Raw genomic sequence first — 21496 nt, forward strand, 5'->3', positions numbered from 1 at the left:
GAAAACATGGCATCAGTTCTGGCACTCCTCGTCCCTCGCCGGCAGCAGAGGCGGTGTGGGGGTATAAACCCCTATACCTTTACGGCTAGACTTGGGCAAGGAGGCTTGGCCCATTACCAGACGAGTTTGAGGCTTGATCTGACTGCTCGGAGTTTCGCGCAAGGAAACAAGATGTGGAGATCAAGCAGGATTCTAGTCGGTTAGAATAGGAATTGATATCGAACTATCTATGGCAATTGTAACCGACTAGGATTAGTTTCCAGATCTGTAACCCTGCCCTCCGGACTATATAAGGAGGGGCAAGGGACCCCCCTAGGACACATTATTATCTCAACACAATCCAATACAATCAGACGCAGAACGTAGGTATTACGCCCACACGGTGGCCGAACCTGGATAAAAACCTTGTCTGTGTCTTGCATCACCATCGAGTTCGTAGCTTTCGTACCGTCTACCGATAAACTACTACCGTGGGTATACCCCAAGGTAGACTGTCGACTAGCTTTCGTCGACAGGCGATGGCGGAGGACTCCAGGCAGTTCGATGACTCGCCCTCCATGCTCCAGTCCAAGCAGCGGGCAAGCACGCGGCTCTTGCGAATGCCCCTCAGGTCCAAGCGGTGGCGCATGGTGGCTCCCCTCTAGGCGAGCGCGGCAGATGCGGCGTGATAGTGGGGAGTGGGGACGGGGATTGGTGGGCACCTGGCGGTGGGAAAGGAGCTGAGGAGGCTGTCAGTGGAATAGGAAGGGGGAGCATATGTGCATGCGCCACACACAGTGCCTGGCGCCTGGGGAGAGGAAAAAAATGGGGATGGTTGTGTCTTAGGGTTTGTGTAGCGAGGAGGAACAATATATACCTATACCAACAACTAGTGGGCTGAGCTATAAAGGCCTTTGTAAACTTCGGTTATTTCGGTTAACCGAGCCCAGGAACCGAATTAACCTAGTAAATTTCGGTTCTGGAAAAGTAGGAACTGAATTAGGAACCAAAGTTCTCAGTTTCGGTTTTAGTTATTTCGGTTCTCGGTTATTTTTGCCCAGAGTGACTCACTGCTTGCTACAAAGGCACGGTGTACACAGGCATATAATGTAGGAGTATTAGTTAAGTAAAGTATTTAGTTTCACCACTAAATTGACAATAAAAAATACTAGTATGTCTCCTCTTTTCGTTCATCAATCAAATTAGATTTGGCACCCCTGAAATCTTGTCCAAGATCCGCCATCAGGTGTCTACACTGACTTTGCAGCTAGTAGCCAACAAAAACGGAAACACAAAACCTGCAGTGGCATGATCCGATGCCACTCCAGTACGTAGCGTGACCCTGATATATCTGAAAAGCTGCAAATGAGAGGACCATCTCTCATCCGACATCTTCCTCCAGATATTCTCCACACAAAGAGCTTTGCCGGCAACTTGGGACCTCAGCTTTTCCATCGCGATCCTTCAAACCAAAGGGACCCACTAGAAGCGAACACATGGCCTTTTTCTCTGTGCATAATATATATGGGTCGCCAAAGCAAACCATGAAAAGCCCTAGAACTGATCACTGGCTACACTCAAACAGCCAACAGGGATTATGCTTGCCAGTCTCAAATTGGAGGCCTACGTATCAGATCAGACGGCTATAATTCTTCATTCTGTCTCCGGGAGACGCACTCATGCACTCCGCTAGTAGCTGCAATTCTACTTTCTCTGCCACTAATGGAGATGACCACAGGAACAGAACAAACCACCAGTGATCTTTCCTCAACAACCGGAAGTCGAAGGCCCTTTCACTTTACCAGCTACCAATAAACTGAAAACACAACTGCACTAGCATTCTGCCAACAACAGGATTTCCACGCACTCGCTGCGCAAATACAGTACTGACAGAGATGAAGTTGACAACACAAAGAAACCAATAGCATAACTGTCATACACCACTAGTTACATAGGCCCCCAAAAAAAAAACCAACGAACACAAGCACAAAGTCTCCAAGCAAAAAAAAATAACAGATGATGATCTACACATCCTTCCTAGTTCTGAAGGCCAGTCTATGACAGAATCAAGCCTCACAATGTACAGCCAAATCATCTCTTTAGGTGCCCTGCGGTCCCCCGGTCCCCACTTCGTCGGTCAAGTTTCTTTCACAAGACATCACAGGATTCAACCACAGCGAAGTATGCAAACCACAAAATTACCGCAAGTCCGCAAGCGATGCTGATATCTGGGTCTGGGTGATTAATCTTCCCTGGCTTCCTTGGCTTGCTTTGCTCCAACGGAGAAGAACTCAGTGATGACCTCGAGAGGCATGCCCTTTGTCTCTGGCACCTTGATGAATACAAATACAAGAGCCAGGATGCAAACGACGGCGTATATCCCAAAGACACCAGCGAGCCCGATGGCATTCAGCATCACAGGAAGTGTGTATGTCACGATAATGTCACCAATCCAGAAGGTTAAGGCGCAGATGGCTATGCAGATGCCGCGGACGGTGGTGGGAAAGATCTCTGCACAGAGAATGTTGGGAATAGGCCCAAACCCCATGACAAAGAAGCAGAAATAGACTATGACACTAATCGTGGAGAGTGCAGCATGCACCATGGTTCCCACATCCACAATATTGACCACGACCAAGATAGCTAGGGCAACTATCAAGATAGGGATTGTCGCAAGGAGAAGAAACCTGGATGAGAAACAAGATACAAGAATTATTACGGTTTTTACTTGTACTGAAGAGTGTCTTTAAGCAAAGATAAGGAAGCACAAAGCCTAACCTCCTTCCAGACATATCCATGAGCCTCATTGCAATACCAATGCTTGGAAGCATCAATAAGGTTGTCAAGGCACTAATAAGAATTGATGCAGAAGATGCGCTAAGGCCAATGTTCGACAGAAGAACACCAACACCTGCTTGCTCAAGAATTTGAGGAGTGTAGTAGAGAACACCATTGATGCCAGCAAACTACATAAAAGATAGTTAATGAACACAGTAACACTTTATGTACCTCATTGATGAAGAAACAGTTAAAACAAAAACAAACATATGCCACAAACATGAAATGTTATGCTGAAACATTTTAAAGCCATATATGACAAATGTATTTATGGGGAGAAGATATTAGCATACTGTTTCCATACTTCTGATAAATAACATTACTCAAGTTCTGTGACCTAAACTACACCGAAAAGCACCACTGCCGACTCACAGCAGTTTCCCAGTATTTTTTATTTATTTATTAGAGTTGCGTTATGCATTACACAACAGCAAAAAGAAATTATGATTAACTGGCTAACAGCTACAAGATATCAAAGCTGACTTCACTTGTGCTAGGAACTAAAGAGTTATTATTAGGATTTGCAGTTTGATCGAAAAACTAGCTACCAGATTAGCATCAGCCATATCATCAGGTTTTTTTTGTTCAGAAACAGCAGTAAAATACCACTGAGTTGCTTACCATAAATCCCAGGTTCCTGTCTTTGCTGGTAAGGCCAAAAGTAAGAACTTAAGAAAGTTACTAGCGGAAGTAAAGCACAGGTCATGAGCATGCTTAATTTACCTCATTAGTTTTGAGAGAACTTTAATGCATCAAAGGACTAGAAGAAATTCTTTTGGCATTTCAGAAGTGCTAAATTAAGTACCAATACCAAGTGCAGTAAGGCGTAAGGGGTGCATGTTATTCGATACAGGCAAAGACTTGTTACCTGTTGCAGGATCTGTATTCCTATGCCAACAAACAGTGCATGCTTCACTCCAGGCTCAAACAGGTCAGCCCATCTTGGACCTTTAGCAACTGCCTCAGATGGATGCATCATCGCAGGACCAGCAGCACGTTGCTCCAGCAGTTCCTTTGAGTAAAGAGCTGGTTGACTCACAAGAGCTGCAGCCTGGACGAACTCACCACCAGGAGGAACATCCCCTCCTGGTAATGACAATATAGAACCCCTGCCTTGTACGCCCTCCTCATGCAAATAAATACGCTGGAAGCCACCTTCCTTTTCCCCATCTTCGCCCTCTCTCTCAGTCCATTTCCACGCCAACTGCCATCCTCCACCAATGCCCATGCTGCTTACTGCCTCCCCTCCCTGCAGGCTACTGCTTCTTCCCACAGCACCCATTATGCTACCATGAGGTGCAGCAATCTCCTTTCCTTCCACACTTGTTGCTTGACGAGAAATAAGTGGGCTTTGGAGGTTATCCTCAATGTCATCGCCACCATGATCTGAAGCATAATCGTCACCCTCCCTTTGACTCTCGGCATCCCAGTCAGCCTTCACCTGCTGCTGTTCGGCAACACTAAACATGCTGCCAAAGTTGGGAAACAATGTGCTCCTCATGCTCCCCATTATCTCAGGCATCTTTTCATGAACACTTCCGAAAAGAGTGACCACAGGATCCACGAGGGGCTTACCCTGACTAGCCATACTCCCATGACGAGAGATGAGACCTAATGCGCTTCCAAGAGCACTTTGTCCCCGAACAGGTCGGGCAACCCAAGATAGACCTTCTTCAGGTCCATATAATTTGATCTTCTCTGGATCGGGAGCCAGCCCTTCATCAGCAAGCTCGTCATCAGGGCCAATTATGTATTCTTCAATACGTGTATCTTTCCCAACCCCCAAACCTTCAACTAGAAGAGCCATTTCCCCTGTAAATTCAATCCAGACCAGCATGAGTACTAATTAACAAAACTGTAGAGAAACTACCGCTGCATATAAACTATATCATGCAAAGTCATACAAACCTGAGACATCTTCCCTTCCCCGCAGCCTTTGCAACACTCGCTTTGCCTCAGCCATCCTTCCTTTACTCACGAGCCACCTTGGTGATTCAGGCAAGTAGAAGATAGTCAATCCAAAGTAAATAAGTGATGGGATCGACAGAACTCCAAGCATGAGCCTCCAATCAGGTGTGGGCATGAGGGACATTCCAAACACCATACAGTAGGAAAGGAACATCCCTCCTGAACCACTGAACTGCGGTAGTGTGTTCAACAGCCCTCGAATATCCGTCGGCGCAGTCTCAGAAATGTACAAAGGAACAAGTGTGACGGCCAACCCAATACCAAACCCATCGATAAGCCTTGCAAGGAGCAAGACATACACATTTGGCGCCCAGAGCATCACCAGCCCACTAACAAAGTAGAGGATAGCCGAGGCGATCAGCATGGGCCTCCTACCAACAGAGTCGGCCACTGCCCCAGAGAACGTCGTGATGACTGTTGCCCCAATGAGGGACATGGCCACGATGAGGCCCTCAATTAGGGGCTCGCTCTGCAAGTTGAATTCCTTCTTTATGTACAAGACCGCTCCTGGAGAGATCAGACATCAGGTCAACAGGGTCAGAACATAGTCAAGCTATCTGTGTCAGTTCAAAATTTGACACATATTGACTTGGATGGCAGCAAGTTTAAGGTGGAGAGATCATGCGTGGTGGATCCACCAGTTATTTAATCACGTTAGCAATAGAATCGAATCGCTTGAGGAAATCACCGCTGCCCGATAAATTTGCGATCGAAGAGTAACAGCAAGAATATTTTTCTACTATGACGCAAGCAATTCGACCAAACACACAGCATGATCTGGACAGGAATCCCAACAATTGCAACTGTACCTAACATGGACCCTAGCGGCAAGTATAGAAAGGTATCTAGGAGCAACTGTATAAAGAAATTTAAACTTTTTTCTATCGTGAATTACCAGCAATTGTCGCATTGTCCCAGCCCTGCAGCAAGTTGCCGATAGAGGCCGCGATGGCGACCAACACGGCGCCCCCCATGGCCGCCGAAATCTACGCCTGCAGAGACACCACACACACGCACGGGACAACAGCGTGCGTCCGTCGTCAGTTCATCACTCATCATTCATATTATCCTGCAGTCCTCCAGCAAAGGAGGCGAAACAAAGAACAAACTGGGTTCGAAAAGAACCAGGCTACAAAGAACAAATCGGGCTCGAAAAGAACCAGCCTACAAAGAAGAGACCCAAGCAGGAGGGAGGTGTCTCGCTTACGGCTTACCTCACTCCGGCGGCGGCGGCCAAGATTCGTGATCCTCGATCGGGCGCGGGGCCTTCTTAAACAGCGGCGGCGGCGGGTGGTGAGGTGGCCAGACAGGAGTAAGTGCTGCGGTGAATTTTGGCAAAGCCCCGAGCTTTTCTTTGCGCCGCGCGTTGGGATTGGAGAGCGCGGGGGGCAGGGCAGGGCAGGGCAGAGCAGAGCTGCCGCCTGCAGTCTGCGGAGGCAGTAGGCCGGGGTGGTGGAGGGGGTTGGGGTGAGATGAGAGCGAGGAGTGCTGGGTGGGGGAGCCAGCTTGTGTGCGTGGAGAGAGGAGAGCGAGAGGCAGCGTTGGTTTTTCTTCTCTCCAACGGCACCCAGTCTGCAACCCGTAGTGAGTCTGAATGTGGGGCCGGTATATGTGGGGTACGAATGTCGGGAGGTGTGTTGAGCTAAACTTGGCGTGTGAATCAGCGCGCAGAATGCCTATTGACAGGTGGGCACAGGCAGGGGAGAATTATTGGGCGGGGCAGGAGACTCCCTGGACCCAAGCTTTAACATCGTGTGGGACACCTAGGCCTTGTTTAGTTCCCAGAAAAATTTGCAAAATTTTTCAGATTCTCCGTCACATCGAATCTTTAGAGGTATGCATGAAGTATTAAATATAAACGAAAATAAAAACTAATTACACAGTTTGGTCGGAATTGACGAGACGAAACTTTTGAGCCTAGTTAGTTCATGATTGGACAATATTTTTCAAATACAAACGAAATTGGTACTATTCACATTTTGCCAAAAATTTTGGAACTAAACAAGGCCCTAGGCATCTCAAAAAACAATTTACATCCAATCTTGCCGAATATTTGAACACATATTACATATACAGGACACTTGTTTAGTTTCAAAATATTTTGAAAAATAGACACTATAATACTTTCATTTGTATTTGACAAATATTATCCAATTATAGACTAGCTAGGTTCAAAAAATTTGTCTCGCAAATTACGCATGAACCGTGTTAGTTTTTATTTTCATCTATATTTAATGTTTCGTGCATATGTATAAAGGCCTTGTTTAGTTGGCAAATTTTTTTGTTTTGTAGCATTTCGTTTTTATTTGACAAACATTGTCCAATCACGGAGTAACTAGGCTCAAAAGATTCATCTCACAAATTACAGGTAAACTGTGCAGTTAGTTTTTATTTTTGTCTATATTTAATGCTCCATGCATGCGACCAAAGATTCGATGTGACAGGGAATCTTGAAAATTTTTGCGAACTAAACAAGGCCAAAGATTCCATGTGACGGAGAATTTGAAAAATTTTACAAACTTTTTTGGAAACTAAACAAGGCCACAGAGTTTAAGACTAAAAAATAATTAATTGTACAGACTGTGACTAGTATGTGAGACAAATCTTTTAAGTCTAATTAGTTTATGATTTGATAATAAAATGCTACAGTAACACATGCCCTAATGATAGAATAATTAGGATTAATAAATTCGTTTACTAATGAATTCTATATTTTATTTTTTATTAATATTCGAACACTCTATACAACACCCCCTATGTGACACTCCAAAACTTTTATATCTACAATCTTGAACGGCTTAAGCTTTAAGACATACACAATTTTTGCTAGACCTTTTTGAATATCACGAACTAAATTTTAATTATCTAAATTTTAGACCTAGATAAAGAGTTGAACTAAAAGTAAACTAAATTTTAATTTTCAATTCAACTCGTGGTGGTTATTCATTAGTTGACAACCAGCATTGATCGGAACAACCGGTATGGACCCGTATTGAGACCAATACGGGATGGAACGACTTCTATACTGGTTTACTCACTGATACAAGATATTTTAGACATTCCGGACGGTACCTAAACAGAATTAATATGCTTATGAAAAATGATAGTTACCTCATATTGATAGATTAGTATATTTTTTTGAATTTTCATCGGGGGAGGCGTTCCCCACCTAAATTTTATAGATTAGCATATTCCTTTTCCCTCAAAAAAAATACTAGTATTCTTTAGTAATAATATAATGATTACCTTGCTAATCAACTCATATTGTCAGTTGACGTCAAAAAAGTAGATCAAATAGATAAGGGCACTTTATAAACATTAAATATCTTTCATCCACTTTAGAAAAGGCAAAAGAAATTGTTTTGCTAAATGTTTTTTTTCTAAAGATTTCAGCTCCACCGAAGCTAGAAACCTACCAAACATTCTCTTTTGGTATGTTGTAGCAGGCCGGCAACCCAAAGAATTTTAATTGCATTGCACCTGGAATGGTCTTTTGAATGAAGTTTAGCTTTTCATTTGAAAAGAGGGAGAGCAAAAAGAAGTGTTACCTTGCAATCGGCTATCACAATTTTTTTTGTTAGTACTACAAAAACATATATCGCTGCGGGTTGCTTTGCAACCAACAATGATAGATGGTATATCACTTTTGTTCGTGGCTATGCACGATAGTAAAACCCATCAATATGTACATAAAAAATCTATAACTTTTTCATATGGTATTAGATGAAAATAAATTTTGTATTAAAATTGTAGATCCCAATAAGATCTAAACTTTTTCATTTGAGATATTTTAGATGTCCAATTATTTGATATAAGTTCTCATATTAGACAATCTGCATTGGAGACAAGATCTACGTCAAAGTTATAATATTAGACGAGATCTACAACTTTATAGTTGTTTTTTTATTTGAAGTTGTTTAGAGTGTCAAATATGTAATACAATAAATATTCATAAATATGAAATTAAAAGAATAACATCAGTATCTGAGATGGTATGGACTTTTCAAAGAACCTTGAGGTTGTGATTTCAAATCTTAGATAGATGAAAACATTCATTATTTTTCTATGATAAATTTAGAACCAGCAATGATATATGTTTTTTAGTAGTGTATGAAGATCTGGTATGATCTTATGTTCAAGTGATTTTGATTTTGCATTGCCCTCGTGTTTTACGGTCAATTTTAGGGAACTTCAACTTGGCCTTGTATCTCAAATTCTAGTAGGTTTTGAAAATATTTGTATCAAGATTTTAGAAAGGAGTACTGACTGGGTTTTTGTGGTCTTGATGTCTTTCAGGAAGAGAGGGTCCAAAAAAAAGGAAATAGAACAGAGTCGGGGATGAACAAAGATCCTAAACGCAGGCACATCGAAGGAATATAACTTATAAGTAAAGAAAAAGGAATATTGTGAAATTCTGTATTCCAAACACGCCCTAAGGCATACACACTTTGATTCCCCGAAAAAAATATATGAAAAGAAGCATATGAAATCATTTTGATTCCCTTCTGCTGCACCTGGCTTTTCATGAGAATAGATAGAAAGCACAAGCGATGGGTACAATAGTTTGTGAAACGGACGGCTACGGACCAGGTTGCTCCAAAGAGTGGCCCATCCTTACACTGTTAGCACATCCTGTGGCAACAAAAAAGGATCACAGAAAATGGGCGACCTGGAGGGCCCAGAACTCCATTTATAATCTACAATGCTAATCGAGATGATGGTGACATTCTTGGACGACCTACAAGTGGGATTATTATGCATTGTGCAATTCTCTATCTGGAGATGCGTCATGATGAATTCCTTTACTTTTATTCGAAATGGCGTCCTTCCATTGAGGCAGCAACGCAGAGGTAGTCCACATGTCACTCTCTTTGTCCATTGCCCAGAAATCTAATAAATCAATTGCTCTTTTTAATATTCTTGTAGGTAAGCTTCTGGTGGTATGGCTCGTTGTTTAATCCAGCAAGGTTTTCGAGAACATTTCAGAGATCTAAAGCGGTTAGATCCATGTAATCTGTGGTCAAACATATCATTATTTTTTCAATAACATATACAATAGTAATAAACAAGAGGATAGCTTAGATATTGTTCATTTGTCTAAAAAGTCATAGCTGAAAGTATATTCACTAATTTGTTGTGGCTGATAAATTCGATAAATAAGCTCAAACGAATAGACTTACTTGTAATATGAGTCTCCACGTTGGTGTTTTTGCCCTTCACCGATATTTTCTCTAATGTATAGAGTACAGATGATACGTTACTACACTGCCACTGATTAGGAATTCGGGATCGATCGTTAGAGAATGAGGCTCTGAAATAAAAAATAGAACGAACAACTTAAAACTTAAAACACTATTTTTACCTTACTTGCATAGCTAATGGCTACTTGTTTGGTTTTGCATATCGTTGGGTCTAAAATAATTCGATCCTAATAAGACTGAATCTAACATGTTTGTTTGGTTCACATCGTCAGTTTTCGTGTCGTCCGTCACCAAGTAATAATCTCATCAAGCCAATCTCGGGAACCAAACCATTCCTTGTAAAAGCATCGGACAACCTGATTTCGCACAAACTCATGCCAGACGGAGTCGATCCACAAATCAAACACGCTATAAGCAGACACGCTGATCGCGTCAGCAAGCCACTAATCAATCTCAATTTCAGGCGACATGAATCGTGAAAAGAAAATTGATGTAGTCTGTGGCCACTAAAGGACCACCATGTGGCCATTGTTAATTTTAGATGATTTCACTTCAGACCCCATAATCGTCCTAGATAGATATATAGTTGTATGTGTAGATTGTGCCAGCACACAGTAGAACTAGTAGGCATCACGTCACGGCACGTTGCTTTCAGCGTGGCACGATAACATCGGTCACCTTTTTTTGGAGCTTCCGTAGCCATAGTATGGGTCCATGGCTGCCAAAAAAACGTCACTGTAACTTAACCAGCTGAATTGCCTTTTATATTCACATCAAAGTATCCATAAGCCTCAGAAGAACTCCATTACTCTCTTCTTGACTCTAATTGCCGACATGCTCATTTTCTTCTTTTGGTCACTAATACGGTACCGAAATTAGCTTTATTTATTAGATATAGAATAATGTTTTTTTTCACGATAAATCAACATAGTCAAACAAACAACCAAAATGTATCTCTTATATATAAGAAATTTTTTAATTGATATGGTTAAACAGAAATACCATTTATCGATAGCCTACTAAAGTGGGTTTTTTTTGTTAGTACTACAGTACTCTGCAACAGTAGTACTCGTGCTACAGGATTTTCCCATGGCGGGTCTGGGCTCTGGCCTCGCGTCCCCTGTGCTGACCGCCGAGGATGAGAGAAGAAGAATGGGCGCGGCACAGGTGTCAGCGAGAGCCCTCCGTTTGGGTGTCTCGCCGATGAGTCACCGGCGGTGGCTGCCCACGTGTGTGTGCGTGCGTGCCGTGGCCCGTGGGATTGGCCGGTTGAGATTGAGACTCACAACGCTTGAGTGATTAATCGGCGGTCGGCGCTGGACCACCGCAACGCCAGGGTTTGCCTCAGCTCTGAGAGACATCGGGGCGAGCTGGATGGAGGTGGCGTGGCTCGTCTCTCAGGCAGACGGACTCATTAGCGGCTGTCCGTTAACCCGCATCGCTTGCCGCAAAGTTTATATACGGATTTGCAGTCAGCCGCTAAGCTATAAACTTTGCGGATAAATTTTCCGCGGACATAACAGACTAGGCTGCTAAACATGCGAGACCCGCTATACTACATGAAGACTATGTGGATACTGTCTCTCTCCACGTATATACTATAAGACAGGGGCGGTTCTAGAGTAGTAGCATGGGGGACAGCTGTCCCCCCAAATTTTTTGAAAAACATTTAATATATATACTCTTTAATAATATATACATGTATAATACATTGTTATACATAATTGCTAGTCTACTCAGCTTATATGACAACCTTAACACTCTATATTCACAACTATTTTATCACCGTTTAGTGATCTAATTATGTTATGTTTATATCGATAAACTATATCGTTTTCGTTCGTACCCCCATGATTAAAATCCTAGATCCGCCACTGCTATAAGAATTTAGAATCTATAAGCTAAACATTTATATCCAATTAATTAACGAGCACAGATGATACAACTTTGCACTTATCATTTTAATTTTCATATCCCGGCTATCTATATATTGTACGTTCTCAAATATAACAACATCAAGAAGTACATGTATAGAAACAAAGACAAATATCTTGTAACAAAAGTTATTATTACTAAATAAAGACATAACTTATGTATTTACTCTTCATTCTTGCGGGCTCTTGCGGGTTCTTGTGAGATTGCTCGTTCGCCCAACGGGCTTGGCGGGTTGGAGTCACTAGGCCACGAAAAAATTGCAGCCCGTCCGCAATAGCCGCGAAGCCAAATTTTGCGGGGCGAGCGAGCGGATTATGTTAACAACACGCCCCGCCTACAATCTGACTCGTCTCTGAAGGCATCTGCTTTCGTAGTCTTTTTTTCTTTCTCTCTGCACGCGATCTCGAAGAAATATTCGGATTGCCGTTTTTCTTAGGGCAAGGCCTTGTTTAGTTCACACAAAAACTAATTTTTTTAAAAAAAATTGGTTATATCGAATCTTACGGCACATGCATGAACTAAATATAGATGAAAATAAAAATTAATTATACAGTTTATCTGTAAATCACGAGACGAATCTTTTAAGCCTAGTCACTTTATAATTAGATAATGTTTGTTAAATAAAAAAGAAAGTGATACAGTGTCAAATTCAAAAACTTTTCACGTCTAAACAAGGCCCAAATTTATCTGCGATAGTTGTGTCAACTGGTCTGAGCATCGTATTAGCACATGTGCCGCATGCACGAGCGTTCATGGTCAGAAAAACCGTTTGGCAGAGTTTCTTTGAAAACAGGCTCTTCATCGACGAAGCTAATTGCTGCGAAAGTACAAATTTGGATGCATGATGATATTCTGCACTGTAGAGCTCTTTTCTTGAGCTGGCACCTCTGCCCAGACAAATGTATCCTGACCAGATCTGTGAGTTCTTCCTGTTCATGCCATATATATGGTTGTGTTAGCACTGTACTCCTACTAGCAGAGGGCAGGAGAAAGGGGAGAAAAATATCTTCACATGAACATTGCAATCGACAATACAGTATCTTGGATAATGCTCCGGGGGGAATATGTGCGCGCGATTGAACACGACGTCGTTCTCGATAACTCCCATACAGTAGTTATATTTGTACTGCATGAAAGCAGCGTGACAGCGTGAGCAACAGCATCAGTGTACAAAAAGTGACTGTGGCCTTGTTAGTTCCGAAAAGTGAAAACTTTTCGGTACTGTAGCACTTTCGTTTGTTTGTGACAAATATTATCTAATTATGGACTAACTAGAATCAAAAGATTCGTCTCGTGATTTCCAGCTAAACTGTGTAATTAGTTTTTATTTTCGTCTATATTTAATGTTTCATGCATGTGCCACAAGATTCGATGTGACAGAGAATCTTGAAAACTTTTTAGTTTTTAGGGTGAACTAAACAAGGCCTGTGACTGTCCCGACAAAAAGAAGGAACTTGTGCTGCGACATCATGGCTCCGGTCCGGCCTCACCCGGCGCACTGATTGATGCCGTGCTGTACTGCTACGACATGCGAGCGAGTCAGTCCATGGGCATTGCAGAGTTCTTGGGCTTCAGAGGTGAGCAATTCCTTCGTTCTTGGGCTTTGAGGCCCAGTCTAACCACACTCCAAGATAGGGAGCGTGAACAAATTCTAAACCTTTTTCAGAATCTGGATTACTCTACTCCGTCCGTTCAATTTAAGACGTTTTTTTTAAAAAAATATATATATATACTCTGTCTATCTCAAATTATAAGTCATTTTAAGAATTTTAGAAAGTCAAAAGTTTAACTAAATTTATATGATAAATAATAATATTTATGATACTAACTAAGTATTATTAGATTCTTTTTTAATTATATTTTTATAGTATAGCTATTCAATTTTATAAATCCATGTAACTTTGTCTATGATTTTGGTTAAACTTGAGATGCTTTAACTTTCCAAGATTCTTCGAATAAATTATAATTTGGAATGGAGGGAGTATATAATAATTTTGACCAAGTTTATAATATAATATCTATAAGTTTCATAAACAAATATGATATCTATAATATCAACTTTTTCTTCTTCGTCATAAAATAATTCTTGATAGTGCGGCGGTTTTTTTTGGGTATCGTATACTAGCATATTTATTAGGCTTTTGATCCAAGCATAGCAACATGAAGGAACAAATGTAAATTTGTAACTACCATACAAACTGCAAATCCACACCACTACACTACATACATATACAACCAGAATCTATGAGATTACATCATCATGATGCAAATCTAAGCCCGATGCGCTCATGCACTCATGCTGCACGTAGTCACCGCAGATGACGTCACGTGCCGCCGCCTTTGCCAATCCTCACGTCCGGGTTCCGCACCGTCTTCAACCACATCCCGGCGAGCACCCGCGACGACAGGCTCCACACGACGTCGGGCCGCTGCACTACTCTCGCCCTCCCCTGCGCCGCCGTCGGCGTCGTCGGCGTCGTCGCCCTCTTGCCGGCGCGGGCCGCCGGCCCGTGCGCGAGCATCCACTGCATCGCCGTCAGCTTCTGCCTCTCCGCGCCCCAGCTCGCGCTCCCGCCGCCTCTTCCGGACGGCGGGCACCTCATCTGCACGCCGCCGACGTGCAGGCTCCTCACCTTGAACCTCCCGCCGCTGTAGCCCGCCGCGCCCAGCAGCCTCGCCGACTGCACGACGGCGACCATCGGCGCGCCCACCGCCTCGTACCGCCGCCACGGGTCGCGCACCTGGATGGCCGCTACCAGCGTGACGCGCCCGTCGGAGCCACCGCCTGCAGCAGACTCGGACCACTCGTCCGACGGCACCAGCGAGTCGAACACGCTCGTCGTGTCCCCCGCCGACGCTGACACTTCGAACGGCGCGTCCTCGTCGGCCATCTCGGCCTGGACCGCCAGCGCGTCCACGGCCATGGTCTCCAGCTTCTGCAGGGAGAAGGCGAGAACTTCCTCCAACGTCTCCGGGTCGTCGCCCGCGGTCCAGATGCCCGTGGAGACGCGCTCGCTCCGGCCCTCGGACAAGGCCGTGGCGAGCTTCCGCACCAGCCGCACGGACCGGGCGGCGCTCGAGCTCGCGCCCTCGGTGCGCCGCCCGCCGATGACCGCCGCCGCGATGCCCTCGAAGCCCACCTGCTCGGGCGTCTTCCCCGTGATATTGTCCATGCCACCGAGCGACGCCACCCTATCCCGCACCTCGTCGGCGCCACCGGCCGCCGCCATCTTTTGGAGCACGTCGAACCCTGTCGTCGCCGCCATGGCGCCCGGCAGTACGAAGGGCCTGGACACCTGCATGGCGAGCTTCGGGGGGCCATCTCGGCTCGCCAATGGCAAGTCGAACGGGTTCATGGACACCAGGAACCCGCCATCACGCGTTTGCACGGCAGGGCCGATGCCCCGCCCCAAGTCCGGCACGACGGGCGGAGTCGTCGTCGCCGCCTTCCTTGGCGACGGCGACCCGCTTCTTGGCGTCACGGGCAGCTTGAGCTTCTTCTTGTCACCGACACCGTCCACCTCGAGCTTCCTAAGAAACTCCACCGTCACCATCTCTTCATCCGCGTCCAGGCGCTGCTGATCCGCCGCCTTGGGCGACTTCTTCCCGCCGTTGGTCATCAACGCCTCGATGGCCTCGATCTGGTCGGCAATGGAGTCGAGCTCCCGCAGCACGTCGCGTTGCGCCTGGTAATGGACGACTTCTTTGACCGTTTCAACGCCCTTCTCCACGACCTCGTACTCGGGGAGGCTGAACACGTCGCCGGCGTCGCTGGTGGACGCCGAAAGCTCGTCGTCGCCGGGCTTCCGAGGTATCAGAGACCTTACCGCAGGATGATGATGATCAGGATCTCCATTCTCGTCGACGCGAAGCCTATCGACAAGCTGCTTGTAGGCTCTCATGGAAGGTGAGATGGAAGCGTCAGATGACGAAAGAAGCTTGGGCGTGGTCGAAACGCTGAACGAGTTCCTGTTGTGAGCCCTGGCACGAGAGGAGGAGGCCGGAGAGTACTTCTCGTCCCTCTCCCCGGCTTGCGTGTAGAGGCTGAGCCCTGCGTCTCCCATGAGCTGAAACCCGAGCTTGAGCTGCAGCTCTCCGCCGGCGGCGGCGGCCGCCGCCTTGCCGGAGGAGAGCGCGAACGTCTTGTGGAACCACCTGACGCGGCGTCCCTCGGAGCTGATCTTGTCGAGAGACTCGATCACCAGCGAGCTGACGTCAACGGTGTGCGCGCCCAGAAGCGCGCCCCGTCCCTCGACGGCGACGACGGACACGACGAACCTCCGGGGCTGGAGCCTGAGCGGCTTCCCCGTGCCGGCACCGCCGGTAAAGTAGAGGCTGCACCTGACGAAGAGCGTCTCGTCGAACTCCGCGGCGCCGTCGCGCACCCGGCACGGCATGGTCTGCACGGCGCCGGCGTCCCTGCTGGTCTCCGCCTTGCGCACGGTGACGGCGAGGCGGAACCCTTCCATGGACGCCGGCACGCCGCGGGCGGCGTCGACCTGGACCGAGAACAGGCACCCCGCGCGGCGCTTCCCGAGGTGCGACAGCGCGCGCACGGGCCTCCAGCTCCTCCACGTCGACGACCCTCCGCCTTTATCCTTGCCACCCCCCCGCGCCCCGGCGCCCGGAACGGGTGTTCTCGAATCAACGGCCGTCGCCCTATTGGAGCGCCATAGCGACAGCGAGGGCCGTCGGCGAGACGACTGCGCCCTCCGGTCCTCCCGCCCGTGCCCGTCGACGACGCGCGGGCCGTCGTCGTCGTCCCCGGCCGCCCGCGCGCCGCCGGAGCGCACGATGGCGAGCGACGCGGCGCGGCGGTGGATGGCGTTCGGGCGGTCGAGGTAGTCGGTCATCAGGCTGGCGCCCGCGGAGCTCGCTGCTGGAGCCCCCTCGCGTCCCGATCCCGCCATGACCACACCCCACACACCCACACGGTCACAGTCGATCGCTTGTACGTACGTACTCTCTACTGGGGTTTCCAGCTCTTGAGCTGGAACAGGAAGTCGGGAGAACTCGTACGTCCTGGGTCCTCGGTCGAGTGAGTAGCTTTTTAGCGCTGCCGTGTTGGCGCCAACACGCAGGTTGAAAACCGAAAGCCTACCTACCAACAACTGCTCATCCTATAGTGTAGCTACATGTCTATCATATCCGACGGCTGCTCCTTCTCCGGCGGCAACCGCGTCGTTGGTCCGATGGACGGCTCGCGATGGTGCCATGCGCCTTCTCCGGCGTCCGATGGCTGTGGCTTATCCACGGCGCGCACGGCGAGCGAGTGACGGAATTGAGGCCACGAGACACTGGTGCCGGCCGGGCGGATGGTCAGAGCTACTAGTGACTCATGGGCATCGTGTGATCAGATGGGTCGATCAAGGGCGAAGCAAAGTTGATGTGATCCGGCGTTAATGCGAGAGGAAAACGAGGGCGTCGTCCGCGGTCCGCCTGCTACGTACAGCGTTGTGTGTGTTTGCTTGCCTGCGTGTAGTCGGTCCTTGCCACGACAAGATTTACTGGGATGGGAACGCGGAGCGTGTCGTCTTGCATGCCCGCGAGCTCCCGGCGCCACGGAAAGCTGGCCGGGGAAACCAACCGGTCGCGGTCGCCGTCGCCGTCGTCGTCTCGCCGACCGGAGCTACGGCACCGTGCAAAGTTGCCAAGGAGAGACAAACAACGCGGTTCCGTTTACACGTGTAGTATCTCAGATCCGTACTCGGTGTGGTGCAGGTTCTTATTCCAACAAAGCGATCGATCGACCAGATGGGGAGCACTGATGGGTGAACAATAATTTTGCTGGTGAAAGGCGTCATCCAATCCGCCATTTTCTTCGCTGGTACAGTAGTTTTAGTTACCAAAATTGTTGGCCACTGCTGATCGTAGCGAGATCCGATCATGATATACATATATTAGACTATACTTATGCAACCTTTGGTTGACTTATGGTTTTAGTATTCGCTCACGAGTCATTTCGACGAGATATTGTTGTTCCCTGATAATGAGATGATCGCGTTCATCTTGAACTGACGCCTGTGAAGGGACGACGCTCGGCTCGGTCTGGAGTACGGTTGAAAAGACGTGGTTAACCATATGAATTGTGATACCTTGACAAAAGAAAAATGCGACAAAAAACGCGCTTAGGCATGTGTTCACGAAAAGGAAAAAAAGTACGTATCTTCAACAAGAGATAAACATGTAATGTAAGATATGATGTGCCAAGAGGCCCTGAACTTTTCATGAAAAAAAAAGAGTTAGTGACAAGCAGGTAGTGCCATATTGGCACATTTCATCCCTTTCAAAAAGGCCGCGACATTTTCTTTCACTTAGGCTAAGGGCCTGTTTTTTTACTAGGGATTCAAGACCTGAAACCGATCCTACCGAGAACGCTTGTAAAATTTCTATAGCCATTCCATCACTTAGGAACTATTCGTGCGAATAAACCACAACCGAACGAGCCTGAAAGGGAAAATAATTTCTTTAATCAGAAATAGTGTAAGTCTACGTATTAAGATATTAGTTATATTACACTTTTATTTGTAATATATGTAGAAAAGTTCTTATCTTAAAACTAAAATATTACAAATTATGAAAGATTTTTTTATCATAAATATATGTCAGTCTTCTTGTATCAATCTATATATAAAAAATATCACAAAATAAAAAATTATAATAGTCAAAGGTAAAAAAAAACTTAAGTACTATCTATTCCTTTTTACATGTCATATTAGCTTTGGTCTAAGTCAAACATTATTATCTTTTCCTCGCAAAAAACATTATTATCTCTAACCAGCCATTTCAAAAAGTCTTTAAAGGTTTACATCATATAAAAAATATATTATGAAAGTATTTTTCATATAAATCTAAAAATATATGTCATGAGTCTATATTTTTTTTTAAAAAAAATAAATGGTCCAAGATACTAATATTTGACTTAAAACAAAGGTAATGTGACATGTGAAAAAACAGAGAGAGCATAATGAACATTAAAGGATGTAGCACCGAGGTGCCTAGCACGTCAGCAGCATCCTCACCACCATTGATTTGCATCGAGGTAAATGCTGATGTTTGAATCGGTGGAAAGAAGAATGGATTAGGGCCATTGCAATAAGGATTTCTATACTTGTGAGTTATATAAACACTACACTGAGAAATTATATCTGCAATGGACGGTTTCTTCAAAACAAATTTTAATCCAGTCGCATGTATTGTCTCTCACATCATCCACCTATCATATCGTTTTTTATTTTAGCTCTCGTGTAGACATAGTCTCTTGTATAAGAAATCATTTCCTTCCGTCTCTTCCTTAATTCTAAGAAAATAACAAATAACCATTTCACTCCGTTGATACTCTAATTAGTGACTATATAGAATAATAGAAATCATCCTAGTTTGTAGATTGGGACTGAGCAAGTAATAAACTTGCTTTTGAGGGCTAATGAACCGGGGACCAAGGTACGCGTACTTTTTTATTTTAAGATTTTTTACTTTTATGAATAAGGCCTTTGTGTCTTGTGTTCCAAGGACGTTTTTAGCTAATAAAGTGTTATGAATATTTTTTCCCATGCTGTACTAGTTTTTCTTTTTTTAAAAAGGAAATCCCATGGAATCCGATACCATGTGAATTTGATGTAGTGACAAAAAGGGAGAAAAAAAAAGGCCAGAAAGTCCGTAAGTGTCGTAAATCAAAGTTAAAAAATGGTGTCAAAATCAAGGGAGAGGGAAAGAGGTCAGATAGTTCACACACTGTATCTTGGAAAGGCTTTAGAGGTCAGAAAGTGTACAGAGAACCCCTATTCATGTTCCGTGTTCTCCTTGTGCTTGTGTGCCAACTAGATAACACAATTTCTAACAATAAGACGACAATAATAATAACGGGTCAAATTTAAAAGTTAGACTTGCACTTGTCAGTAAGGCAGTCTAGTCAGCACTAGCGGAACCAGAGGGCTAGCGCCTATGCCATCACATTTTACCCACTTTTACTCATCTTTTACCATAATGTTATGATTTTTTTATTACGAATACTCAGAACCACATATGTAAAAATATTGAAAAAATTATAGAGATATACACTTATATATATATTTATTTATGACACTTATGAAGTGTCATCATATTTATCCGCCCTCCTTAATCAAAGTTTCTAGTTCCACCACCGATGGCTGGTTGGTTTTCTCGAATCAAATTTTCGCCGCCCTATAGGCTATATGTCTGTCTGATCGAATTGATTTGATACCACAGTATCAGTAATTAATAATTCGTTATCCATTTTCTCTATTTTTTTTGAAAACGTGCCGTAGGCTCGTATTGCTTTAAGGAGAAAATGTTCAAAACACTCCTGAGGAACCGAGAGCGAGATGCACCGGGTTACAACAGGCCACACAACACAAATCACCGGCTAGAACGGTGCAGCTGTAGGAGAAAACTAAGCACAAACTAGTTGGCGCTACAGAAGAAGGAGAACGAACGCGAGAAGTCCACTACGCGAGCACCGCGAACAGCGGCGCAAGCTTGCTGTAGCCGGCCGAGATGCAGGCCTCGGCCTCGTTCCGAATTCGAAGCAGCACCTGGGTGGTCGATTCGTGGATTCCGTCGAAGGTTCTGCGGTTTCGTTCCTTCCAGAGTTGCCAAGACACCAGCAAAACCATGCCGTCGAAGGCACGCCGAAGAGCCGTGGGCACCGACGGCCTTGCCTGGAGCCACCAGAGACCGACACGCGCGGCTGGCCCGGGCGCAAGCTGCTGCATGTTGGCTCTATGGAGGGTGTGGAACCAAACTTCTCTGGTGAAGACGCAGGAGGAGAGCAGATGATCGACTGTCTCCTCAGCTTGGCCGCACAGGGCGCAGTCCGCGCTGGACTGTAGACCGTGGCGCATCCTTCTCGCTGCCGTCCAGAGCCTGCCGCGAAGCGCCAATCAAAAGAAAAACCTGACCTTGGGGGGGGGCTGGCGCAACCCAGACTTCCCGGGCACCAGCGAGCTCCGTGGAACCAAAGAAGAAGGCACGGTACGCCGAGGCCGCGGAGTATTCCCCATCTGCTGTCCACTTCCAGATGAAGCACGCCTGGGTGGAGCACGACTGACCGACAGATGTCCCGAACGGCGGCGAACTCAGAGATGACGGCCATGGTGCGCGCGTCGGTGATGTCGCGCCTCGAGCGGCCGTTCAGTAACGCATCACGAACCGAACGCCCCCTCCGGCGCGAGCCGACAGCACGGAAGAGGGATGGGGCTTGAAGACAGATAGGGCCGTTCGGCAGCCAGTTGTCTGTCCAGAACCGGGCGCGGGTTCCGTCGCCGATGACCACCCGCACGGACGCCGAAAACATGGCCTCAGAAACTGCGTCCATCTTGAACGTCAACTGCGCCCAGGGCGCAGAAGGGTCGGAGCGCCGTAACCACTCCCAACGCAGGCGCAACGCTACGCCGAGGGTGGAGAGGTCGGATAAGCCGAGCCCTCCCAGATCCTTGGGCATGCAGACTGTCGGCCACGCGACCTTGCACTTCCCTCCCGAGATCGTGTCTGCCCCGGCCCAGATGAAGGCCCGACGTCGTCTGTCAATTTCCTTGATGACCCAAGGCGAAAGA

General features: G+C 46.1%; 2 protein-coding genes across 3 annotated transcripts; both read right to left on the minus strand.

The window, feature by feature from the left end:
- Positions 1797-6282, minus strand: LOC8062860 (monosaccharide-sensing protein 2). Of its 2 annotated transcripts, XM_021463323.1 has the most exons (6): positions 6000-6282; positions 5681-5777; positions 4726-5292; positions 3686-4629; positions 2758-2945; positions 1797-2666 (listed from the first exon to the last, which is right to left on the minus strand). In XM_021463323.1, the coding sequence occupies exons 2-6, from the start codon at positions 5757-5759 to the stop codon at positions 2222-2224; spliced, it is 2223 nt and encodes a 740-aa protein (XP_021318998.1). In that variant the 5' UTR covers positions 5760-5777; positions 6000-6282; the 3' UTR covers positions 1797-2221. The 2 variants fall into 2 exon arrangements, with proteins under 2 accessions (XP_021318998.1, XP_002467580.1); XM_002467535.2 differs by lacking the exon at positions 6000-6282 and having other exon boundaries at positions 1836-2666; positions 5681-5798.
- LOC8058808 (protein PLASTID MOVEMENT IMPAIRED 1) lies at positions 14083-17078 on the minus strand. The gene has a single exon (XM_002467536.2). It carries the CDS (start codon positions 16829-16831, stop codon positions 14246-14248), a length of 2586 nt encoding a protein of 861 aa, XP_002467581.1. The 5' UTR covers positions 16832-17078; the 3' UTR covers positions 14083-14245.

Source organism: Sorghum bicolor, chromosome 1 (assembly GCF_000003195.3).
Source record: "Sorghum bicolor cultivar BTx623 chromosome 1, Sorghum_bicolor_NCBIv3, whole genome shotgun sequence".
In the NCBI taxonomy this organism is placed as follows: Eukaryota; Viridiplantae; Streptophyta; class Magnoliopsida; order Poales; family Poaceae; genus Sorghum; species Sorghum bicolor.